Source organism: Mauremys reevesii, linkage group 10 (assembly GCF_016161935.1).
Source record: "Mauremys reevesii isolate NIE-2019 linkage group 10, ASM1616193v1, whole genome shotgun sequence".
Classification (NCBI taxonomy): domain Eukaryota; kingdom Metazoa; phylum Chordata; order Testudines; family Geoemydidae; genus Mauremys; species Mauremys reevesii.
Genome location: NC_052632.1, coordinates 27,016,807 through 27,043,859, shown reverse-complemented (window position 1 = coordinate 27,043,859; position 27,053 = coordinate 27,016,807). Strand labels below are relative to the sequence as shown.

The window sequence follows — 27,053 nt, the reverse complement described above, 5'->3', positions numbered from 1 at the left end:
GCACTTTTATGGAGCTGAGGGAGAGCCCCGATAGTTTAAGTTCTAAGAGATAGTCGAGTAGTAGCAGAAGAGTCATGGTTTGTTTGGCTGCTCACCAGTGGGTGAATCTCGTCCACTTATGAAGATAGTTGGTATGTGTGGATTGTGTTCTATGTAACAGTACCCTTTGTACCTGTTCAGAGCAGTCTAGTTCCTCATTAAAGAATCATTGAGAAGCCATGCTTTCAGGTGTAGCATGGTTATGTTGGGGTGGTATAGTTGACCGCTGCACTGTAATAATAGGTTTGGAAGGAGGGGAAGCGGAATCGGAAGGCAAACAGACATCTTCGTTAGAAATGGATACCATGCCTGTCTGGGCCACGTAGGGGCTATTAGTATGACCCTGGCACTGTCTGTCCGTATTCGGTGTCAACGGTGTGGGGCATCATCATTAGTGCCTAGGTCTCTGGCGTTGTTGATTTTATTGATCATACGGTCTCTGGTGTTGTTGAGTGTAGGCTGGATAACATGGGCATTGATAAGGCTGATACCTATATTGTCTCATTCTAGTCGATGGTGTGCGGATACCTAGGGATCTGAGCATCGCTCTGGAGTCCTTCATGGTGTGCAATACTTCGTTGATCTTTGTAGCGAATAACTTCTCTCCATCAAAGGGGAGATCCTCCATGGTATTTTGAATCTCACGTGAGAAAGAAGATGTAAATCATGAAGCCTGACGCATAACGACGGCCGTCATGGTGGACCGAATTTGGTGCTGGGTGTGTGAAAAGGAATTCTGAGCCCTTGAATAGGACATAGTATCTCCGGTTTGGGCATTTTCAGGTAGGGGTTAGAGTTGCTGGTGTTTTCCAGATATTCTTGGCAGGGTCCATAATGGCTGCATTAATAAGGAGGGCAATCCTGGATGCACTGGAAGGTTGTAATACGTTGGTCAGCTCATGATGATTTTCTGACACCTCTTCCATAGTAATCTTGAGTTTGTTAGCCAATCTTTTGAAGAGGTCCTGAAATCATCCGCTGTTTGGAGGTAGGGGCATAACAGCATTGTCTGGTGAGGGCGATGAGTTACTATTGGTTGGAGAGGTGTCAGGTGCCCCCTCTTCCATGTGCAGGGTTGCAGATTGTTCCTGTTCTTCAGTCGTAGAAGTATGCACAGGTTCAGGAGGAGATCTGTTGTCACCTCTTCTGGGGCTGTGTCAGTCACTATAGTGTCTCCTGTATGATCCCCACAGGCTCCTATAATGCCACTGTCTGGGGCATGGCATGGGTGGTCCCATTCACGGGTGTCTATACCAGGGTGGTAGGTCCTGGGAATATGAGGACCTTGGTCTCCTTGGTCCCATGCTAGTAAGAGTGTGAAGAGGGGAGGAATAGTATGGTAAAAAACTCCCTGAACATCATCATCCTCATCACTAGAGAAGTGAGAGGGAATAGCGGTTAGCTGTCAGAGCCATGCTGACGGTTCTGGTGAGAGATCAGTACCGAGCAGCGAGGATTCTGGGGTCAGTGTTACTGGCAAATCCCTTGAATGAATGAACTGCAGTACTGAGGTAGTTGCAGCCATAGTACATTGTGTTGGAGGTGACAGTGGAGCCATGGGGTCGGCCAGTGCCAAGTGCTGCTGTGCTGTATGGGCAGGCATGGGTGGTTGAGATGTTGGTGCTGCAACAGCAATCATACTTGGCTGTGGCACGGGCAGGCTTTGCTGAGTTGGCACCAGGTCTTCTGCAGTGCTGATCGGTGCCATATGAGAAGAGACAGGTGACTTTAAGCGTGAAGCCTCGGCGCTGGAGCAGTGCGTATCGGCAGCAGCCAGGATACGGGCAGTGCCGGAGGTGCCCAGAGCATTGTACGTGCTGAGCCGCGGAGCAGTCGGCACCAAGATCATTTGGACAGCAGTTGGTCTCTGTGAGGCGAGAAAGGTGGCCATTTTTTTTATCCTTTACTGACCCAGGTGGATTTTGTCTTGAAGAGGACTCCGCACCTGTGTCAGAGGCAGGTCTGAGGGACTTCTCCTTTGAGATTAATTTGAGCCTCAGGTCTCTGTCTTTTCATGCCCTTACCTTTAATTTACTGCACTGGGCATACTTTTGGGGGACGTGGGACTCCCCCAAACAGCGAACACATTGAGAGTGGCCATCCGAGATGGGAATGGCATCTCTGGATGTAGTGCACCTCTTAAAACCTGGTGAGCCAGGCATAGTATGAACTGACAGGAAAACGGGAAGGGGAAAAAACTTTTTTTTTTGTTGGAGAGAACAGGAAAAGGACAATTGAAACTAAATATTCAGTAAAACTGTGTAAAAACTAACTAAACTAGCTAAAGTGAAAAAAAAATTGAGCGAGTCGGCTGAGCTCCAGCTCAGGCCACAACGGTAGAGAAGGAACTGGAGAGCCCCGCATGAGGAAAGGTTAACAAAACTGCACAAACGTAGTCTTGAGAAAAAAAAGACTGGTCTACACTACGACTTAAGGTCGAATTTAGCCGCATTACCTCGATTTAACCCTGGACCCATCCACACAATGAAGCCCTTTTTTGACTTAAAGGGCTTAAACCGACTTAAATCGATTTCTTTAGTCCACCTCCGACAAGGGGAATAGCGCTGAAATTGGCCTTGCCGGGTCAAATTTGGGTTAGTGTGGATGCAATTCGATGGTGTTGGCCTCCAGGAGCTATCCCAGAGTGCTCCATTGTGACCGCTCTGGACAGCGCTCTCAACTCAGATGCACTGGCCAGGTAGACAGAAAAAGGCCTGCGAACTTTTGAATTTCATTTCCTGTTTGGCCAGCATGTTTGCAGAGCTCATCAGCCTGATGTGCACATTGCCAGGTCACATTGCCCAGCCCATGCTTTGTGAGAAGTCTATGACCATGTCCCTCTCGTCACCGCGCTGCCATCGCCTCCTCACCTAGTTTTGCGCAAAATAATTGTTTGCCGTTGCTCTGACGGAGGGAGGGACAACTGATGACATGGAATTAAAATCAACAAAAGGGGTGGCTTTGCATCAAGGAGAAACACAAACAACTGTCACACAGACTGGCCCCCTCAAGGATTGAACTCAAAACCCTGGGTTTAGCAGGCCGTTGATTTCACAAAACAAATTGGGTCAGTTTCTTGTTTTGATCCATCTATCTTTTACATCTTAGGCTGGCAGCAGACGGTGCAGTACAACTGCAAGCCATCGTCATCTCCTGGGTGATTGGCAGAAGATGCTGCATTATGATTGCTAGCCATCATCTCCTGGCTGCTCGCCAGAAGACGGTGCAGTAGGACTGCTAGTCAGCGTCATCTCCTGGGTGCTCAGAAGATGGTAATGACCTGGCTGAGTCACTCCCATGTCTGCCCAGGCGCCCCTGACCAATCTCACTGAGGTCAGCTAAAAGAGCACCCAGGAATATGATGACGATGGCTACCAATCGTAATGCACGGTCTGCTGCCAAAAAGCAATGAGCTTCTGCTGTGTAGCAATGTAGTCCCACGTCTGCCAGCACCCAGGAGACGTACGGTGACGGTGAGCTGAGCAGGCTCCATGCTTGCCATGGTATGGCATCTGCTCAGGTAACCCAGGAAAAAAGGCGTGAAATGATTGTCTGCCGTTGCTTTCACAGAGGGAGGGAGAGGGGGCCTGACATGTACCCAGCACCACCCGCAACACTTAGCTAGCTGGGAGGCAATGAAAAATGATATTAACAAATATCACTTTTCACAGCAGACTTACTCAGCCCTGGCAAGCTGGGGGACAAGTTAAGCCTTGAATGGGGAGGTGGGTAGGGAGGCAGCAGGGACCAAAGCAGGGGCCAAAGCCCAGAGCCCAAAGTCCCATGGTCAGAGCCCGTGGCAGGAGCCCACTGCCGTGCAGCTGGAGCCTGTCGCCCGTTACCCCAGGACTGAGGCCAGAAGCCTGAGCCCTACTGCCCCTGAGAAGGTGGCGAACACACCGGCTGTCTCCTTCTCTGGTATTTGTGGCTCCAGAGGAGGGCGGGGACCAACCCCTCTTGGCAGCCCTAGAGGAGTGGCCGCTGTTTTGCTCCTCTCCCCCAATCACCACTCAAGAGGCTATGGCTGCAAGAAAAGCCCCTGCTGACCCCAAGGCTGGTCTAAGTTTACTTGGTCCTGCCTCAGCACAGGGCACTGGACTTGATGAATTCTCAAAGTCCCTTCCAGCCCTACATGTCTATGATATTTTAATTTCTCTGGTTAGGCAAGATTTATCCAGATTAAGCAAATTCTATCCTAATTTATACCCTACTGTTGATGTTGCATTATCCAGTCACCATGGCCTAAATTTTCAGAGGCTAACTAGTAATTTGAGGTGGCTCCATTTTGTTTACCCAACTAGAGGCAAGTGTTGAGAACAGAACTCTGAAAAATGAGACCCCTTTAAGTGCCTCAAGTTGGATACTGAAAAATGAGGCACTCAAAAAGTCACTTGTCACTTTTGAAAATGACGACTACTCAATGGTAGCTTTGCACTCCCTGAGGTTCCAGCAGATAGACGACCTAGACCCTTTTGGTAGATGACAGCTGTGCTTGGCTCATTCCATTCTACTTTAATCACTGCCAAAGCACAGCTAAAACCTAGCTTAATTATTGACCTTAGCCTCACGTCCCTAACCACAGTGCTGGAATTCTGAAAACCAAAGAAAGAATTTAGGCAAAGTATTTGACAAAAAAATGTTGTTTATTTTGTTGTATTTATTTATTTATTTAACACAATCATTCGGTCTGCTGATTTGCTGTCACACTCAGGATATATTTTCACTCTTTTTCCTTTTCACCCACCTTTACTATGGTCTTGAGCATTCCTTGGGGTACACACAGACCCAAAGTGAAAGAACTAACAAAAGCCAACAATGTCCAATGCAAAGGTCTTTTATTTTGCAGATGTGTGTCCCAGCCTTAATCTTATTTACACATATGTTTTGCATGCATTTATTATGGTACAGGAAACCTTATTTATGAGATTGATGGGTTTAATGAGAAATTAGCCTCTATTTATATGAGCAATTCAAATTATGCTATTTATAGTACATATTAGAATCATCTATGTGCTTTCCTTCTGAACATGCACAGTGCAACTAGAATTCTGAAAATGCATCATTTCCACCACACTGAGGTAATATCCAAGACACTGTATACATTCTTTTTTTACACTTATTGGTCTTGAAACCCAGACAAGCCCTAATACCCTAGTACTATCAAGAGTCAATATTTCATCCTTTGTGCCTCATCTCCTGACAGAGGATGGGGGGCTCTGCATTCATGGTTCATGGAGTCCTAACATTAAACCCCTTTGTTTTCAGTTTAAACTGATTTTTACTGAAAAATTCACAGGCTTTACAAAAAGTATTATTCAGTTTTTTTCAGATTTTCACCCTACTTTTCTATCATTCAAATATATAAAAAATAACTTGTTTTATTATGAAAATACAATACATTGCATGAGATATATGTATTACGATTATACATTAGTCTGTGTGTATTTGCAAAGCTGCCTGTTGAAGTAAGGCTATTCTGTGCATCTTCTAGACTAATACATAAACAGGCACGCATGCAAGCTCTGAAGTGCGTGTGCATCTGAACGTATTGATGAATTTCACGCTCGCCACATACACATTTCAAGCTGTTAGCATATAACAGTTTAAATATGATACACTAAAATGGGAGGAAAATCAGAATACGTTTCAGAACACAAGAAAGTACAGGTATTCAAAAGTTTTAAGAAAACAAAAACAGGAGAAAAGGATGAAGTTGAGTGGATGCGTTGCAAATGGTGTGGCACATTCAGTGTAAATATTTATAGGCTAATAGTTCTAAGTGTAAAACAGTAAACTGTTTATTGAAATGAAAAGTTGTATTTGGGGATCAGAGATATATTGTTTTCTTAAACTCAGAGGTGGTATTGTGTTTTGAGTTCTGCAGCTAATCGTATTGATGAACAGAATTCGAAGCATTAATCTACTGAAAACTTTTCAAATAAACCCCAATGTTTACCCAGAAAAATTATTAATAGGTTTTTGCACTGATTTGCACCTCTTTTTGTTGTTGTGGTAATAAACACTGATAAACTCCCAGAGGAAAAAATAAAATAAAAACTACCGAAAGGACACCTGAAAAATCCCCAATGCATCCTTAGATCCTCCTGAACCATTGACACAATGGGCAGTCCAGTTCCTCCACTGATTACGGTCACTCGCTAGTTGTGGTACTTCTTCCCAGCTGATTTAAGATCACTCAAGCTCTCTGTCACTTTCCCTTGTCAATTCTTCTTTGGCCTTCCTCACTTTCTCTTTCCTCCCTCATGTACCCAATTCACTGTTTACTTAACATGTTTCCTATCTACAATATGGTGCACATGTCCCAACCACAAGCCTTCTTTCTGGGATATTTTCTAACATGTCCTGCTGTCAGCTCCCTTACTCTCACATTTGTTATTTTGCCTTTCCATGAAATGTGGAATATCTTCCTCAACCATCTGTGATGGGCAGCCTCCTTTTTTGTTAGTCCTTATAATCAGCCAAGTCTATGCTACACACAGTTGCATGCTCAGTACAATCACACAGTATAATGTAACCTTTAATTGGGTATGGAGATTTTTGACTAGATGTTTATTCTTCCAAAATTTGTGTTTGCTTTTCCCTATCTCATATGAATATCTTTACTGCAGCGACCTTCAAATGTCACCACACTCCCCAGGAAGGAGAATTCTTCTACCTGTTCGATTTCTTTTCCATCCATGTACACCTTTGCATCAGTTTTCCAGTTTCCTACTATTATAGTTTGAGTTTTCTCTGCACTTACTTTCAGTCTAATTTTTGCTGCTTCCTGTTCAACCTCTGATGTAAGGGCAGTCATTCCATTCTTCATCATACTTAGAAAAGGAATGTTGTCAGCAAAGTCAACCTCATGTAACTCATCTCCACTAATCGATTTTATACTATCCAAAATGCCTTGTGTTGTCTGTTTTATCATCAAGGCTACTGCTTACATTGATCAGCTTGTTTTGTATCCCACAGCAGATCTCTGTGGACACTACTGAATGCTTTCTTAAAGTCGATAAAATTGATTAAGATAAGTCTTTGCCAAAGAGTAGCTTTTTCAATGATCTGTCAAAGGGTGAATATCAGTTCACCACATGGTGCACCTGTTTCTCTCATAACATTTCATCCACTGCCTTCTTCATTCTGTTCAGCATAATAGTAGACAATACTTTATACAGGATTGATACAGTATAATATATCTCCAGTTCATGCACCGAATAAGATCATCACTTTTTTTGACAATGCCACAATGATATCATCTTTCCAATCTTGTGGCACTTGTTCTTTCACCTGCATTTTGTTAGAGTTTTGTTAGGTACTCAATCAGATGTTCACTTTCCACCTTTAGTGCCTCTGCTTGAATTCTGTCAACTCCAGGAGATTTCCCATTTGAGTACTACACACCAAACCACAGAAACACCAACCAATCCCTGTAGCAAACCTCGTTGCCTACTCAGCCCCCATATCTACTCTAGCAACACCATCTGAGGACCCAACCACATCAGCCACACCATCAAGGGCTCATTCACCTGCACGTCTACTAATGTTATATATGCTATCATGAGCCAGCAATGCCCCTCTGCCATGTACATTGGCCAAATCAAACAGTCCCTACGTAAATGAATAAATGGACACAAATTGGACATCAGGAATGGTAACATACAAAAGCCAGTAGGTGAACACTTCAATCTCCCTGGACATTCTATAACAGATTTAAAAGTAACTATTCTTGAACAAAAAAAATTCAGAAACAGACTTCAAAGAGAAACAGCAGAACTAAAATTCATTTGAAATTTAACACCATTAATTTGGGCTTGAATAGGGCCTGGGAGTGGCTGGCTCATTACAAAGCAGCTTTGCCTCTCCTGGAATTGACACCTCCTCTTCTATTATTGGGAGTGGACTACATCCACCCTGATCGAATTGGCCCTATCAACACTGGTTCTCCACTTGTGAGGTACTCTCTTCTCTTCATGTGTCCTTATACAATGCCTGCATCTGTAACTTTCACTCCATGCATCTGAAGAAGTGAGTTTTACCTATGGAAGCTTATGCCCAAAGAAACCTGTTAGTCTTTAAGGTGCCACTGGACTTGTTGTTGTTTCTATTTTTCCTGCATCTCTTTATCTTTTCCTCTGTATCATTCATACGCCTCTAAGATTTCTACCTGTGCCTTGCGCTGTTCCTTTTTTGCCTTCAGAGCTTTCCAATTGTCAATCACTGCCCATGTTCCAGATGTAAACCATCCATCTTTCTTCCACCCTCTTTGGAAGCCCACTACTTCCCTCTGCTGTCTTGACTACCACCTTCTTCCAGACTTTCATCAGCCTGGTCCTGTAAAACACTGTAATGGTTCCTAAATGAAACGTGAAGTCTGATCTCCATTTCTTTATTCCTGAACTGCTCTATTGCTATAAACACACGCCGGAGACGCGCTCGGGTAAGGGGGCGGGGCGGGAAGCGGGACCCGCCGCCGAAGCGCAGCCCGGTCTTCAGCGGCGGGGGGCCCCTTCTGTTCCGGGACCCGCCGCCGAAGTGCCCCGAAGGCCCGCCACCGAATTACCACCGAAGACCGGGCTGCACTTCGGCGGCGGGTCCCGCTTCGGCGGTAATTCGGCGGCGGGGGGCTCCCGCCGCAGGTCTTCGGGCCACTTCGGCGGCGGGTCCCGGAACGGAAGGGTCCCCTGCCGCTGAAGACCCCGGGCCCCCGGAATCCTCTGGGCGGCCCTGCCACCACAAGATCTAAGTAGCTTCTTCTCTACCTAATGTTGATGTCAGCCTCTACAGTAATAAGCACAGCAGTAAAGAGGACTCAGTAGGCTCAGTACCCTCGGGGGGCAGGGGGAAGCATTCACTGGGTCCTTCAGGGACCATTAAAAACTGTGAGGCGGTAACCCCTACTGTGGCAGAGGGGCTGGAAGTACTTTCTGCCTCTTTCCCCTGTGTAGGAGAAAACAGAAGTGAGATGAATAAGCTGGGCTGTGGGCTGGCACATTCTATTCACCAGAGGAAATTAAAGGGCCTCCTGTAGAGGTGGTGCCCAGTCTGGTGCACTAGAAATGCACCCTTAATCTACCGCTAAGTGAGTCAAGTAAAGTAAATGCATCTGTCACCAGGAAATATGTTGGTGGCACATTTTGTTACTAGCTCATTAAGTAATTGTTGTGATGAGTACTCATCATTCCCTTCAGTATCTGATTCTTGTTGAAAATGCAGAATACTCATTTATTTTATACTGTGAAGCCCGGTTGGTTTCTCCCCATGCCTGTCAATCCCAACACTTCAAGGGAAAGACACAATCAATTTTACAGTAACTACAGTATCACTGGCTTGTTGTTTGAATTAAAAAACAATGTACAGAAAGGAGTTTTCAATCTAACGATATATGGATATTTGCCTTTTCCTTCTATTATTTTTTATTATACTCAACAACTCCCGAAAAAATGACAACTCTGTAAAGTTCACTGGCTGTTGGCCTTTAGCCATTTGAGTATCCAACTATTTTCACTCTGGTTAGTGTTCATTTGGGCTCGGTCTACACTTAACAGTGATGCCTGCATTGCTATGTCAGTTAGGAGTGTTGGGGCGGGGGGAATATTGCACGTCATCATCATAGCAAAATCTCCAGCCTATATGCAATTATATCAGTGACAAAGCCTCCCAGGATATCTTATTTCATTCAGAGAACTGGTATAAGTATAGCAGTAAAGGAACTCTTTTGTTGATATAAATTACATCCCCACTAGGAGGATTTGCCAATACAGCTATACTGACAAACCCTTTCTAGTGTAGACACAGATTAACACATATGGTCCAAATTAATTCCAGGCGTAATTGCATTGCCTTCAGTAAGGCTACATCACATATGTCTATATTTTTTAAGCCCTTCAATGTAATTAATTTTGTTATAAACAGCACCTTTAATTATTAAAATAAATAATTTGTAAACTTCTTTCATCTTTTCATGCTATTTGTTTGCTTTCTGTATTTCAGCTCAAACAAATATAGACTAATCAGTTTTCTTATTGTCTAGCTGACCAGTTCCCTGTCAATTTCACTTTCAGCTTCTCAGGTATCAGCATAATGCTGAAATGGGTTAAATGCACTGCAAAGGGGCACTGATTTTTTCTTTTTTTAACAAAACTTACTTTTCGAATTAAAAAAATATGGAAACACTCTGATTGGTCTTAGGTTTTATACAAACTTATTTGTACAAGAAGCACCGCATATGGAGGGGACCGTGCTGCACTGTCCGAATTCCTGCAAGGAAACGCACATACTCAAGCAGGAACTCTGCAGCTGGAGGCCATGTTGGAAATGAGATCAATGGTGTGGAAGGCTTTTTTGAAGTCTATTTGGAGTTCAGCTAAGGTACTTTGCACCATGTTGAAGTTTGTATTTGTAACTGTACATAATTACATATTACACCAGAAGAGGTGGCAGCCAACTTTTCAAGTGCTCATCATGCAGAGTGCTGAACTCTTTTGAACGTCAGGCCCCAATAAGGAGTGCTGAGCTCTTCTGATAATTCTGGCACTATCAAGGCAGGAAGGCACAAAGAGATGAAATCTAAATAAGTAAGTAGGTGCAGACAGCACACACGGAGAGCCAGAGAATCCAGTCAGGGCCACCCTTCCTCCCCAGCATCTCTCTGGACCCAGAACTGAGCTGAAAAGCCTCCTCTACTCTGGGGGCACTAGGACCCAAGTGGTGCCTCTCCTCCTCTCGCCTCTTCTCCCTCCCGCCATGTGTCCTTAGGGAACAACTGCTGAGAGGAACCAGCCAGAGTATCCAGCTGGTAGGAACAGCTGCAGAAGCAGCCAAAGCAGGGGGCTTCGGACAGTCAGGGAACTTTCTACAGTTGAGTGGACTTCCTCTGCCTGCACTGACTGGCTGTTTGCTCCAACTCTCTCCTTCCCACTCCCTTCAACTCAGCTTCCATCTACATCAGCCCCTATTACCCTCTTGTCCCCTGCCCTGTCCCTCTTTCCTCAGGGAGCTCTCTTCCTTCATTTTTATTTCCATTTAGTTGATCCCCTCCTAATTAAGCCCACCCCACTCCCCCCAAAAATGTGGAACTAACATGTTTGCTGTCATCACATTGTTCATTATGCTTCTGTTTAACACCCCTTCCCCCATCTGGTGCTTGTCTTGTTCATTTAGACTGTAAGCTCTTTGAGGCAGGAACAGTCTGTAAGTCTGGATTTGTACAGCACCTACCACAATGGGCCCCCATTCTTGGTTGGTTCTTAGGCACTACCATAACAAACAGTTACTACTAATACCATCGCCCTGTATACCCTCCAACAGGGAAGGTAGTACCATCTACAGCATGGTCTACTGCTGTGCCTGTGCTTCTGACCCACATCATAGTTGACCTCTCCCGATACTATGTGCCCATGCAGGTGCAGCCACAGTCTGTGATTAAATTATGCAGCAAATGTAACCTGCCAGTGCCTCTTCAAATTGCCTATTCCAGCCTACATAAAACACCCATCCTTCCCTCCCTGATGCGCCTAGAGACATGCTGCCTGTAATTTCTGTCCTCCTATCCAGTGTCCCACCAGTTCCACAGGCTGATGCACCATCAACCCACAGAACTTATTGCCAGGGGATGTTGTGAAGGCCAAAAGTATAAATGGGTTAAAAAAAGAATTAGATAAGTTCATGGAGAATCGGTCCATCAATGGCTCTTAGCCAAGATGGTCTGGGATGCAACCTTACACTCTGTCTGTCCCTAACTTGACTACTAGAAGCTGGGACTGGAGGAGTATGCATCACTAGATAAATTGCACTATTCTGTTAATTCCTTCTGAAGCACCTGGCACCAGCTACTGTTGGGACACTGGATACTGGGCTAGAAGGACCATTGGTCTGACCCAGTATGGCCATTGTTATGTTCTGATGTGCCATGTATTACATGTATGACAACAGCCACAACTAGAATATACAGTAAGTGATAGGTTTACTTGTTGGCTTTAATTGCACAGACACAAAAATATGCGTACTACTAGCTACACTCATGTCAGTGAACAATAAATCTCACACTGGAAATGCCTATATGATTCCCATTTAGATCTTGGAAATCTAAAACTTGCACCCTAAAAGTGATGTTTACTAGAGACTATGAACATTTAAGCCTGCACAGCTCTCAGTGTACTGACCTTTTGATAGTAAATCAACAATGACCAGCTTTTGCCAATCGGCAGCTTGTAAGGAAATAAAAAAATAAGCTATCTGTCATGTATAATCCCATCGGTTTATTTATTCTGCTGCTCCTTATGTTTTTTACTTTGAACATCTGCTGAGACATTATGGCATTTGGAGGTTAACTATTAGTTTTTAAATAACTAACCTGTTTATAAATTACTTTAAATCTAATAAAAATGAATGATATGGTGAACAGTAAAGTATAACCACCCCAATATCACATATCAACGACCTCATGTGGTACATTCTACCTATTCATGGGATTTTTCCCAGCAGTTTTGTCATTTCACAAATGCAAATATAACAAACTCTGTACAGGAATCACTTCATTCACCATGGATATGCAGCCAGTTGTGGCGTGGAACATAGCAGCTAATTAACAGCACACAGCTACATAAAAGTTTAGGATAAGACATGAAGAATAGCTTATCTAAATTAAGATACAGGAGCAATGTAAAATGCAATGATCCAAGGTGAGATGTGGCCAGATACCCACCACCAAAAAGTGCCATGAGTTCTTTAACAGCCACTGTAATCAGGATCTTTGTTTTACATCTCTTTCAAAAGACAGCACTTTCACATTGGATCAAAGTATAATTAAGGATTAGAATAAAGCAAAGAAGAAACCTTGACTCTTTCTTTGAAAGCGATCTGTTCTGAGAATTGATAGGTTTGTGAGTATCTAGAAGGTTGAACAGATCTCAGAAAGAGACTTAAATTTGACATAGCTAAAATCTTGATTTATTTTTTAAAAAATGAATCAGTCAAAACTTGGCTTTGGACTGTTTGATTTACCCGTGCTTTCCCAAAGAAGCTCTACCATCCACCCATCACCATCATATTTCCATGGCTAAGTCAATTGGGTGCAGTAATACTTAGCCTTTTAAAGAAAGTAGCATCCTGTAATGTTAAAGACTTACCACATCCATAATCTGCATGAGGCTAAGAGTGAAGTAGACAGTGAGCGGCTGGGAATCATTGGCCACAGGCCTCTCCAGAGGATTGTAATTCTTCAGCAACTCCTTATAGAGCTTCCTCTGGAACTCTCCTTGCAGGGACACTTTGAACAAGTAAATTGTTTGAATAAGTAAACTGATAAATACTTAGGAATCTACTGCCAGCATCATGATGTAAATGAACGCAATGCTCAGAAATGCTTTCCACTCAGAATCTGCTCCCACTAGCCAAATCAGCTATTATGTTACCTTTTATTTTCTACATCCGCCTTCCAAAAAATGCTACCATAATTCATGTATTACATCTGTTCCATTAATTACCATAGCAAACTCTTATCCCAAAACTGCTACCACTCACCTCTTCTCTTCCCTGACTCAGTAGGTAGAACTTCTGGTTGATGTGTCTCACCTTTCAGAATCTGCCACTCTGGCCAGTTCCCCTCTTTAGCCAGGGAGAGCAATTTCCAAATGTTAAGATCAATGTGTCAACATTTGCATCCTTTGGATCAGGGATGAGAACTAGTGAGATGTAGCAGTTTTTAAATGGATGAAATACAGTGCTCATAATTTGATACTTGCTGTAGCATAGCTGTAACTAGAAAACCAGAAGAATGTGATATACCTGAAAAGGACAAGACAATGACAGAATAACTGGATAAGGACAACCAAAGTACCCATATCATTGGATTGTAAACTCTCTGGGACAGGGATAATCTGCTTGAACAGCGCCTAGCACAATGGGGTCCTGGTCCATGACTAGGATTCCGAGGCGTTACAGTAATACAAATACTAAATAACACCACTGGGGAAATTTTATCATCTTTGTGCACCTCAAAGCTCCATATCATTCCAAGGAGGGCAGTGATTCTGTCATTTACTTTTGGTGAGAGAGAAATTATACCCCTGGGATGGAGGTATGGAAGAGTGAATACAGGAGAGAATTAGAGGACTGTGTACAGGTGGAAATCCACATCACTGTAGGAATCGGTCTTTTCGTGTTTGACCTGTGTGTCTGTCCCCATCCCAAAGCAATGTCATCTGTCATCCCCTCCAACACCCCCTGCTTATTTCCTGATCACCAACCCTGTGTTCCCCACACAAAGGAAGCCAGGGTCCCTACCCTGAGAAGCTTACTGTCTACAAGCCAGAGGTATGTTTCCCCTCCCCCTCATCTTTTAGCCCCTACCCCTGCCAAAGGGGTAAAAACTATTGAGGCTGATCCCAGACAATGATCTGGGCTAGGGAACAGTGGTCTGAGCACCAATGCAACAGCAGGATGTGGGGAGAGAGGACAATACGGGGGTGGGCATCAGTCCACCCACCACTGCAGAAGAGCCCTGCAGAAGACTCTCCAAAAGGATTTAAAGGCAATTGCCTTTCTTCCTAACCCACATGGGCATCCCCCTTACATGCCAGCACATTAGGGATCACATACATCCCCTCCTCTCAGCTTGCCAAACATTGCCCATGGCTACCTGTTGGGCTAGGGGCATTTGCAGAGCATCTGCACAATGGCCTCATCACCAAGGCTACACCTGATGACTAAGAACCAGGACAGTAAACTCCAGCCCGAGCCCTGTAGAGAGAAGGGGCTTAGCAAAGATACACAGCCACAAGGAGCAGAAAGGGAAAGAGGAGCACAGAAGTCCACTCACCATGTACGAGCCCCACAGCCACGACCAGCCAGACAGTCAGCTCCCGGAGTCCCATCCCAAGAGCCAGCCTCGCTGGGAAAGTGCAGCAGCTGCAGAGCCCCAAACCCAGAAGCAAAGTTCAGCTTGAGCCCCAAATCAGCCAGGCAGCTGCCGAGACCAGGCACTTGGAGTAAGATAAAGAAAGGGAAAGCGACGCAGAGCAGAGACTGGAAGGCGAGTGCTTGGGGGCACACAAGGCTGAGGGGTTCTGGGGAACCGGGTGTCAGGAACAGGGCTCCAGCTCCTCTTCCTGGTGCCAGCTCCCTTCCTGGGCTGGCCCCGGATCTCTCCTTGAGATGCTGCCAGCTCAGGCACAGCACACGAATGCTAATGACCGCCCCCCTCCCTCCACCTCCTTCTCCACGTGATGGATTTCCCTACTTTCCCTAATCCCTCTAGACCCTCAGGCAGGGCAGAGGGGAGGCAGAGACAGTTGCTGCTGCTGCTGCAGCAGGAGAAATGCAGCCCGTTCAACAGAGCAGCCCTAGCTTTATAGGGCTGTGCCTGTGAGCTAAGAGCGGATCTCTCTCTCCACCCCTTCCCTCCCTCCATGGCTACTCAGCCCTGTGACAGTCACTCAGACACAACTCCCCTCTGGCCCCATTCCACTGCCCGTCTCTGCAGTTCACTCCAAGAGGGGCACTTCACTACCGCAGGATCCAGCTACTCTTGCTCACGTTTTAACAGCCAAGCTGAGCTGGAGACTTCTCCTTTGGGGTGCGAAGCACGGGGGAGGAAGGAGCTCTGGCTCACCCCTGCCTACTGAGAGCCTTCTCTCTGCACAGCAGCCAGACGCTGGGGCGGCTACAAATCCAGCAATTCCTAGTAAATGGAGCTGACTCAGCAGTATGGAGGCGCCTCTCCTGGGACAAATAAGGGAAAAGCAAAACTTGTGTCAAACTTGCACTTATTTATAAGACAGGAATATACATTCTGGTGGTCCCTCAAGTGAGAGCACCTTATTGGAACCTGATTAGCTTTAAGTGCAATTAAAGGTCCAATCATTGGAAAACTGAGAATACGAGCCCCCACTCCTACCTCACTTAACCCCCTGCACCCTGGTCTTCAGCAACATAGCACCTGGTTCCCTAGTGTGGTGCAGCAGCCAGCATGAATTAGTCCTAAACCCACTTAACTGGCTCCAGGAAGGATAACCTCTGCTGGTGCAGAGGTGGCTTTATGCCTCTCTCACTCCAGGCTGCTGGGGTAGCAAGGAAAAAGAGAGTGTGGCTGGGATCCCCTATGCCATGCTGCTCCTCACCAGTACCTTCAGCTCCAGGGGCCACTGCAGACTGGCTGTGGCATGAACTTGCTGCTCTAAGGTGACAAAGAAGGGTACTGGTCTATCCAGAGCTGCAGCAGGATAAAGGACTGCAGAGGAGAGCTATAAGTCACCTTTGCCCACCTCCCCAACCCTGACTTGCACTGTGTGCACTGCAGCCATAGCCAGGAATCTGACCCCAGTCACATTTGTTTTTGAGGGCAGGTGGAATCAAATAACGTTGTATATGCATGAACTATTTTGTGATCTTTAGATCCCAGCTGATGCACAGAGCTGGGAGCTCAGGTGTGAGATGGTTATTCTTCCAGTGTCTAGAATACCACGTAATTTAAAAAGAGTTGCAGGAGAAATCCATGGCCCCTGATTTATTGATTATGTTAAACACATTTTTTAAAGGACACCAGAAAGTCAGCCATATCCAATGATCTGGGACGGAGCCCACAGCCTCAAACCCTCGCCATGCTACTCAGCCAATGAGATTCAGGTCTGTTTGCTCTTACACTGAAGCAACAAAAATATTAGTCTTCTGAGGCCTGGTTTCCTTTCCTTCCAAAAAAAAATTGTCTTTACATGCAATTAATATGTTTATGCTTTTCCTTAAGGGTTTCAGTCCTCCTGGGTGCCAAATTCTGGATGTTCAGCATCCTTCATATCCATGGACTTCAACAGGCATTGAAACCACTCAGCAAGATCAGGAGTGTATTAAAATATCAGATTACTTTATACCCAGTAGTGTTTCTATATTTTCTTGTCTTTCAACCAAAGGATACTGAAGCACTTTAACAAACCTAAATTTATACACAAACCCCATACAGGGATCACTTCATCAACCAGTGAAATGTAATCATAACTCTGATTAGCCCGTGGTCAACAGCCATCCTTCTCCTCCCCACGCCGTACACACCCTTACTTAAACCTTCTGTGAAGCTCAGATTTGCAAAGAGACATCTTCATTTTGCTGGAGAGCTTTACGAATCGCTAATTCATAGATCAGCATCTGTGGGGCATTTTACAGTTCACTAAACCGTAACTTATAGTAAACACAAATTTCCAGGGAAGCAAACATTCAGGCTACTGCCTTAAAACCATAAATCTTAAGTAATCAGTGCTTAGGAGAAAAAAAATATGCATTTGCCACAACTCTGTACTTTTGATTGGAACTGGCTAGAAAGAGTCAAAATACAAATTTATTAATAGGGCTTTTTAATGTACCTATTTTGCCAAAAACTTTCACTTATCCTGAAATCCACAGCCCATGTGCAGAACCTGAGTAAATGGGTGGGAGTGGGGGGAGCTTGGGCATATGTAGATGATTTTTTTCTCCTAGCAGCAGAATACACAGTGGATCCCTGAAGTTCACGGATATACTGATTCTGCCTCTACCTCCTCAAGCTCTCACTCTCTCTCAGCTTAAGCACACATCCCTAGTCCCTACACAAACACAGATACTGGTGTGGAGGAGTGCCTCCATGATGTTTAGGTCTGGTCTACATACTGTTTTGTACCAATTCAATTATTTCAGTTAGGGACTTGTATTCCTGTTGAAATAATGAACTCTGTACAATCCCTCCTGTGGATGTAGCTATAGTGTTACACTTTATTCCCCTTACCTTATAAGAAGAAACTATACTAATTTAACTACATGTGCAGTAGAGGGGCTGTATCACTAACTATATGTGGTGCAATGTGTGCGTAGCCAAGTCCTCAGTCCCACAGTAGGTAAAAGATGCAGAGTCTCTCATGCATAGCCTCTTCTCTTCCCAGCCGCCTTCCACACAGCACAGCCAGGCTGCTTCAGTTGCACTTGGGCCTTTCTGTAGCCACATTAAGGGAGCCAGTGAATTTCACTCCTAAGGATTGACTGAATCGTGCTAGGGTAGTAAAGTACAAACTGCAGTTCCCTGCACGAGCAGATACCAGTGCATTTCAGACCAAGGAGTCAGTCTCAGGGAAGGTGACAATGTTTGCACTACCCTTGCTCATGATGTGTACTACCTTGTAGTTGAGACTCCACTGGATCTCCACCAGCAGGAACTGCATGTGAATCACCACTCCCACTGGCTATCCCTGGCCACATTCGAGGTTGTGCTAGCTTGCTGCATACTCCCCTCTCCAACACCACACTGCAAGATTTAATGGTGTAAATCAATGCTTCTCCATGCAGACTTTCTGTGGTCAGGAACTCTATGACATGGGTTATACTGTGCAATGTCAGATGGAAATTTAACAGCAGAGCCGGCGGGCGGGGGAGTGGGGTGTCAGTGACTGAGCTGGTGACTGGTTGGAGTGTACGATCCATTTCGGATTAATTTTTGTTGTTAAAATGGCTTTAGGTAAGTTTAACCACCCCATAAATAGCTGTCACACTGTATTTCTGAAAAACATCAAGGTTGATTTCATGACAAACACAACTGAATAGAAAAGATCCTGATGCAGTTCTAATATACAACATTTGGAAAATAATCACGATAAATGCAACGTATATTAAAATATCTGACTGTGTTTCCCATTTACAATTTTTAAAGTATTGTAAGTCAATAAATGGGTTATTACTTTCGGTTCAAATCCCTGACCTCAGAGTCAGTGCTTTTGCTACAATAGTTTAATGTCCTGGGTAACTGCATCTGAGCAGATATTTGCTATTGTTTTGCTTATCTGTGATAGAACACAGGGAGTGGTCATCAAATAATATAGAAAACAGCAGTTTATCAATTAGTTAGTTTTGAACTCTAAAGGGCCACTTACCCCAAGCCCTAATTATCTAAGATACTCACCTAAGTTACCCAGGGGCGGCTCCAGGCCCCAGCATGCCAAGTGCGTGCTTGGCGCGGCATGCCACGGGGGGCGCGCTGCAGGTCGCCGGGAGGGCGGCAGGGAGGGTGCCTTTGGCGGCATGTCTGTGAAGGGTCCACTGGTCCCACGGCTTCGGTGGAGGGAGGCGTGCCTGCGGGAGGTCCACCAGAGCCACGGGACCGGTGACCGGCAGAGCGCCCCCCGCGGCGTGCCACCCTGCTTGGGGTGGCGAAATGTCTAGAGCCACCCCGATCATATAATCTGTTTAGTTATATCTGTCACTTGGTACCTAGGTGCCTGCACTCAGGACCAGGAACTAAAAGCAACAGCTCAGTGTGCACGGCCTGAGCAGGGCAGAACATTTCTGCTTTTTCACGTACAAGGTGGTGTATTTCCTGCAGCCTCTTCGGGACACTGGCCAGGGAGATGCAAGCCGAGGCAATGGAAGAGCCGTGCTCGTTTGAACCCAAGGCGCATCCGGTCATCAAGACCAACCCCCCATCTACTTTTCTGACAGGGTAACGCCTCAGTGGCTTCCTTTTAAATACGCTGCCTGGGGCTGGGGCTGTGACTGATTTGGGGCTGGAATCAGATCTCAGCCGCACTGGGGAGCTGGGACTCAGGGACAAACCTGCGGCTGCCCGCGGCTTCGCTTCAGCCAGAGCTCGGTAGCATTTCTCCTCCCCCGTCCTCCCTTTGCAATCCGCCCTCGCAGCGCCCGGCTCCAGAGGCTGCCCGCGCCCGCTCCGGTTCCGCCACAGGCCGCCTGAGGGAGCCTCCTGCGTGCCGCTCCGGGGGCCGCGTCCGCAGCTCAGCGCTGCCCCCTGCTGGCGGGCTGCGATCCCGCCGCGCTGACCCTTCCCTCGCCTCGGCAACCTGGCCGCGAAGTGCGAGTCAGCGGGGCCCGGGCCTGTCTCGGAGCGGCGCCACCTCCGCCCGCCCTGCCCCGCCCCGCCCTCACCCACTCCCCGGCACTTGGAGTAGCCGGACCCCACTAGCCCAGCGCAGCCGCCTGAGGGCGCGTTCCCGGCCCGCCCTGGGAGGGGCTCAGCAGCCCCGGGGCAGAGGCTGCGCCGCAGCTTTCCACGTGCCTGCGCACCGGGCTGTCCAGAGCAGGTCCTGGGCCCCCTGCGCTGCGTGACTCGGGGCAGTAGCCTCAGGCTGCCCTGCAAGTGGGGGCCGGACGCGGGAGACCCAGGCTGTTCCCCACAGTCTGAAGGGGGGAGCAGGGCAATTACACCAAGGCCTGGGTGCACCCAAAGGCCCCTTCACCCCCGGTGGCAGCACACACAGGAAGGAGCCTTATAAGAGCAACTTTGTCATAGCAGCAATCAAGTGTCTCATGCTGCGCCCTTTATAGACTCACAGAACCACTGAGAGGGACCCCACCGGTCATCTAGTCTAAGGTGCAGGATTACAGCCCAGCAGTTTGGGAGATCTCCTGGGAGCTGGGACACTTACCTTCAAGTCTCTATTGCAAATCAGAAGGAAGAAATTTAAAAGTACATCTCCTACAGCCCAGGTGAGTGCCCTACCCACAGGACTACTGGCTATATGGGCACACGCCACTTAACTCTAGAAGAGGGTTCACAGCCATGAATGCTTAACAAAGAGGCACCCAAGACCCTTTGTAGAGGCCCTAAGTGCTCCACTTTCAGTATTTCACTCCTGACTAACTCAGGCAGTTCCCTGCTCAGCTTGCTGGCTCTGAATCCCTACAATGCATGGGGTGCCTGGGCACCTAACTCGGAGCTACGAATTCCACTAGGTGACAGGGCACTGTTAGGGGTTGCAACCCCTAAGACCCCTTTGTGACTCTTGCCCTATGCGGTCTAGGTTGAGCTTCCCGCTAAAGCAGTGTTCAAATCATCCCATCACCACACATGCCAGTTGAAGACAAAAACAACCACGTTATTTAGAACCATTTGGGTCCTCAATATCTTTCCTTCTTAGTAATTAAAAGCAAACTCTGTTATAAAAAAATCTGCTCTGTTTCCAACAATGAGCTCATTAACATTGATAAAGAATAAACTTGCAGTAAAAATTAACTAACAATTACCTGTAGAAATGCAGGATAAATAAGCAACTTAATTGTTTATTAGGAAAGGTTAAAAAGAAACGTCTGTTCTTCATGGATAGTATAGAACCCAACCTCCAGGAGTATCAGAGCTGAGAGAATAATTCATAACAAATAATTTCCTTGATAAATCTTATTTTTCTGTTTGTGAAATAACTCACATTTGTTATTTGAAGTTATTAAATCCATTTTATATACTCCATAGTTTGCTATTAAATTCAAAATCCATAATGTGAACTCTGATACTTAGCTGTGAGTGGGCACATAAATCTTGTGGTATTATTTCTGTTCCCTCGCTGGAGTTCAACTGTTATGAGATGTCTGATGTGAATGCTCACAGGAAGTGGCTCAAGTTTAAAATATTATTGTGAATATTCGTAGAGAGTGAAAAGACATATGAAGCAAACAGAAAAGGGTGCAAGCATGGTTGTACATTGCTGGGCTGTTTCAGCAGCCTGGGTAGATAAGCAAACATCACATCCAGATCCTTTAAAGGCCTTTGACTCAGGGCTCCATTTATAATTTGTAAACAAAGGACATAAATAACACAAAAGAAAACGACTCTGCTGACAAGTACTATCTCAGTCCCCCAAGGTTTTTCCCTTGCCTCCAAGACCAAATGAGAAAAATCCACTCAGTTCTAGTCCACCCTGTAGGTCCAACTTCCTCTTTCTTACAGATGTCATCCAGGCCATGTGGTAGACAGGGATCCCTTAGCCCTTCCCAGGGAGCTGCTTCACCTTGTCACAATGGTCAAAGCAAACTCATTTAAAAATGCAAACAAATATCTGCAGAAAATCTTGTGCACCCACGTCTGAGTAGCATGTAGAATGCAGAACTATTAACATACCAAAAAAACACTACTGAATATAAATTATTTTGTTTTTCCAACATTGATCCAGTTTTTCAAAATTAGAAAATACAGTTGTATCCATACAAGTTTGTGATTGCCTAATTTTACTGAGACTCTAACTGCATTTGGAGAGTAAGATTGGGCGCAATCAAATATCTGTGCACAAATTTATTTGTCTAACTTGAAAATGTGACCTGTTTCTCTCGCTCGCTCTCTCTCTCTCTCATGCAAAAAGAGAAATATATCCCTGTGCAGCACATCATCTACACATTGCATAGATCCCACTTAAAACACTATTTAAGAACATAAGAACATAAGAAAGGCCGTACCGGGTCAGACCAAAGGTCCATCTAGCCCAGTATCTGTCTACCGACAGTGGCCAATGCCAGGTGCCCCTGAGGGAGTGAACCTAACAGGCAATGATCAAATGATCTCTCTCCTGCCATCCATCTCCATCCTCTGACGAACAGAGGCTAGGGACACCATTCTTACCCATCCTGGCTAATATCCATTTCATTTTGAGAGCTTACATGAAATTTTAATGGTGCAAAGGTCTCTATTGGCCCTCTGCACAGGGGTAAATTCCACCCAAATAGCACAGAAAACTACAGTTAAAAAACCTGCAAAATGCTGCACTAAACCTTACATGAAACCCCACCCACCACAAATTGTTACATAAACCAGAGCTCATTTATACCTGAGAGCTCTTCTAGTTTCATATACAGTATAAGGAAGTTTACAATAGTTGTCAATGCACAGGGGACAAAGATTGAAGACAATTCAAAGTGATTTGCTAGTTGACTGCAAAATTATTAGAATTGTGCAGTGATTGCAATATGCTGCACTGGTTCAGTGACTGGTTCATATCTGTGAGTGAAGATCTTTTTTTCTTTGCAAAGACCTAGGACATGCAAAGCAATTAACATGACAGAAAAATGATATGACAGTCCTGAGATTATATCATTGCAAAAGTGACTATGATTTAGATGCAACTAGAAAGGGACTGTAGTGGTTTCTGACTTTGATCTAATTATTGTATGACTGCAGTGACCCAGAACTTGCAATGTCATAGAAGATCTGATTTTGCAAGTCGTGTAGAGCAGATACAATAGATGTAGAATAGGCTAGAAGAGTATGCCTTTCAGTTAAAAAAATAAATTACATTATATGTGAGCAGTTCAGTTGCTTGCCCTACAAAAGAGGACTCATTCCTGAATATATTTAAAGTTTTCTAATTATTCAAATAAAAATATTTTATGTAAATGTTTAGTTACTTCCCATATATTCATATTTTAAGGTGAGTCCTAGCAAGCACTTTCCATGTTCTTGGTGTTGTATTTACAGTAGTCTAATTTGTTCAAACAGTGGCATCAGCCCTCTGAAAATGTAACTGTGTACTGTACTTCTTGGACTTTCTTTTTCTTTCTGGGCTACTCTGACATTATAAATGTATTGTCACCCCTTTGCCAAGAAGTTGCAGATCTTGGAGCCTTGCAGTTCAGGTTCCGACTGGAGAAGAAGTCAGTGAGTTGAAGTCTAGGTATTTCCTTAGTGAAACTTATTTCCAACATTTAGAACAGTTGTCAGGGATGGTCTAGCTAATACTCAGTTCTGCTTTGAGTGCTAGGAGACCTCTTGAGATGTCTTCCAGTCCTATGATTCTATAATATATATACACACCAGTTCTTGAAAGGAGGTGGACACAAACAGTGCACAGGCAATCTGTCCTTTTAGAAATCTCAGCTTCAACACCAATGTCAGAGAATCATAGGGCTACAAGGGATCACAAGGGTCATCTAGTCTAACCATCTGCCAAGATGCAGGATTTGTTGTGTCTAAACCATCCAAGACAGATGGCTATCCAGCCTTCTTTTGAAAACCTTCAGTGAAGGAGCTTCCACAACCTCCCTAGGCAGTCTGTTCCATTGTCCTATTGTTCTACAGTTAGAAAAATTTTCCTGAGATTTAATCTAAATCTGCTATACTGTAGTTTGAACCTATTGCCTCTTGTCCTGCCCTCTGTGGCAAAAGAGAACATCTTTTCTCCATCTTTTTATGGCAGTCTTTCAAGTATGTGAAGATCAATATCATGTCCCCTCTTAATCTCCGCTTTTCCAAACAAAACATACCCAGTTCCTTCAGCCTTTGCTCATATGGCTTGCATTGCACCCCATTGATCATCTTTGTCACTCGCTTCTGGATCTCTTCCAGTTTCTCTACATCCTTTCTATACATTAGTGACCAGAATTGGACAAACTACTGTGTTAATGCAACCTATAATTGCATTTGCTTTTTTTGCTACAGCATCATGTTGTTGACTCATGTTGAGGTTGTGATGCACCACAACTCCCACATCCTTTTCAGCAGTGCTGCTGCCAAGCCAATTATCCCCCATTCTGTATTTGTGCATTTGTTTTCCCCCCATTAGTGTAGCACCTTACATTTGTCTTTGTTGAATTTCATTTTGTTGGCTATAGCCCAGTTCTACGATTTATCAAGAGCTAAAATTCAGAAGGCTCTATCTTCCAAAGTGTTGGCAACCTCTCCTGCCCCCGCCCCCAGCTTTGAGTCATATGCAGATTTGTTCAGTATGCTCTCTATTCCTAAATCCAGGTCATTAATAAAGGGGTCCCTTCCAACCCTGATATTCCATGATTCTATGACCGGACCCAGAACTAATTCCCAGAAAGCAACTCTGCCCCCTAAAATTGACTCTAGCTAGAGAGATTAAGGCAGAGAGTAAATTCTTTTGCTGTTTGCTACAACTTTCTTAAAAAAGCATAATCAAACAGCAATGCCATATTTCTTAAGATTTAACAGTGCTCACATGCTAAGAATAAAAACTTGTAAAATCATGGGTAACAATGCCATCTGGTCAATCCCAACATAACTATATCTTTTAAAGTTCCATCCTTTTGGCATTTATATATATTGTCTCCACCGAACAGTTATGCCAGAGATAAACTTTTATATCTCTTATAATGGTAGGTCCAATTAAATAAAAGTGGGTCTCCCTGCTTCAGACAGCTGCAGCCTAGTCACTGAGTGTCACACAAGTAAGTTACAGAGATTTCCCAACAAATACCCCACAGGTGCTTTCCCGTGTTGAAAGCTGTCCTGAATTTTTCTGTCATATCACACCTGGAACATTTCCATTTTGACTTCTAGAGAAGTAATTACTTGGTACTGTCATTTCAACCTGTGTCATGTCCTGGTGAGGCATTTTGTGGTTGCAAGGCACTGCCATCGCTTCTGACACTGCAATCACAGCATCACACTGTCACTTTGCCATTTCACTGTATCAATCTAGAAACTTGACAAAACTCTTTTCTTTACCCCAGTTAATTTACTGAACATAAATGTCGGTGCCTTAAAAGACAATTAAGTTTGACACAAAATGTGCATATTAGGCCTGCAGCTCTAACAGATCCTGATCTATAAGAATCTGAAAATCAACATTTTTTTCCCGCTGCAGCAAAACACTAGAAGGTCTCCTCTTTTACCATCTGCTACATTTTAAATAGCTAAATGAATTCCTGCCCAAAATGACAATTTTGTGCACAGAGGCTAATGTTAATGAAGCTTAACTCTAATCCTTTCAAAGAAAGACCAAATTTCAAACAATCCTTTCACTGGCAGCCATTCATAAAGGTGGGTTAAAACGGGACCTATTTATCCAAATTCACTAAAACTTTGGCAATCCAAACAAAGTAGGACCCAGATTTGAAATATCCCAGTTTTGCAAAGCCAAGCATTGAGTGATGAGGTTTAGCAAACACAAAAGCACCCTGGTTTTGATCTTCTCCACATCTTAAGGAGCACCATATTTTTGGTCCATGTGGCATTTTTATGATTAAGTTTAATTTCCTCAATTAAGTACATCTGCCATAAGGATTATATGAAAATGAAGGGTTTAAAATGTTAAAGGTATCTATTTGGTCTTGAGATGCAGGCGTTTGAAAACTTACAGGGATATTTTCCATCTTGGATGTAAGCAACACATTGTTACACTGCACGGCCTCCCCTCCCAACCTCTCACTCCCATGTTCTCTGTTTCATTTCCAACTTCCATCAATTATGCAAGGACAGAAAGTCAGGCAAGTCTGCGTGTGATATTTTTAATTAATCCAGAAGTGATGGATATTTCAAGCATTTGGAACTAACTCAAATACTGTGCATCATCTGCTGCTTTTAAAATGATGTATGTAAAATTATCTCCTTCCTACCACCATCCTGAATCCGTCTCACTACAAGAAAGAGCAAATGTTGTGGCGTTACTATGAAGATAGAATAAGGAATTTATCCCCGTCAGTATTTTAGAATAGATACCAGTCATGTCTCAATGAAACAACCATTTTCTTGCTGATTGTCTCCAAGCATGTTAGCAATAACTTCTTCAAGGGATGTCTCACCAACTGTGAGCATTGCTTTAGAGAAATGAAGAACAAACCTGAGTCATTTTTGTCATGGGAATACATCCTCTTCAAAGACGATGGGTCCTTCAGAAAGGAGAAAACTTTGAAAAGGAGATTCCCCAATAGCATGTCACATTAAAGGAACTCTCAAAGCAGCTATGAGATTGTCTCTTTGATAAACACTTACAGACTTGCACCTATAAAAGTGGCTAGTGAAACATCTCGGCATGTTCCATTTATCGAAGCAGCCACTGGAATCTAAGCAATTACAGCCTTTTAAGTATCAAAAGTGGTTATAGTAAGTTTTGACTAGCAGACTGTCTCTTGGAGCATTTGAAATACAAAAGTAGTTTTAACTATTTAACATTTTAGCTAGCTGTCAGAATGTTTTAGCTGTCAAAATATCTATAAGAGGATTCTACCTCGCAAGCTGTTTTTTCCTGTCAGCTTGTTTTCAGACAGAAAATTCTTTCCTAAAAATAATAAGTTTGTGATAGAGGTGTTTTCCATGGTATGTTCAAACTAGGGTCACTGACAATGAAATAAAACTCTCCTAATTAACTTAATATGCAAAATATGCATATTTTAAAGCAAATTTTCTCCAAAGTTACAGGGATAGATGATACTCAGTAAAAAGTGCAGATATAAAACATGATAGGCCTGATCCAGTTTCCATTGACTAATATAGCAATATTTCCCTTGACTTCAATGAAAACAGGATCAGGCCCCAC

General features: G+C 44.4%; 1 protein-coding gene across 4 annotated transcripts in view; it reads right to left on the bottom strand.

Moving 5' to 3' along the window:
• Positions 1-27,053, bottom strand: part of LOC120373565 (neuronal acetylcholine receptor subunit alpha-7) — a 108,655-nt gene that overhangs the window by 58,248 nt on the left and 23,354 nt on the right. For 3 of the 4 annotated variants that reach the window (XM_039492194.1, XM_039492191.1, XM_039492190.1), the window contains exons 2-4: positions 15,580-15,765; positions 14,864-14,952; positions 13,173-13,312 (exon numbers count right to left, since the gene is read on the bottom strand). In XM_039492194.1, coding sequence (XP_039348128.1) covers positions 13,173-13,312; positions 14,864-14,918 — 195 coding nt within the window. In that variant the 5' untranslated portion in view covers positions 14,919-14,952; positions 15,580-15,765. Of the gene's footprint in view, positions 1-13,172; positions 13,313-14,863; positions 14,953-15,579; positions 15,766-18,179; positions 18,299-27,053 lie in introns of those variants that run through there. The other variant, XM_039492192.1, reaches the window with a different exon arrangement.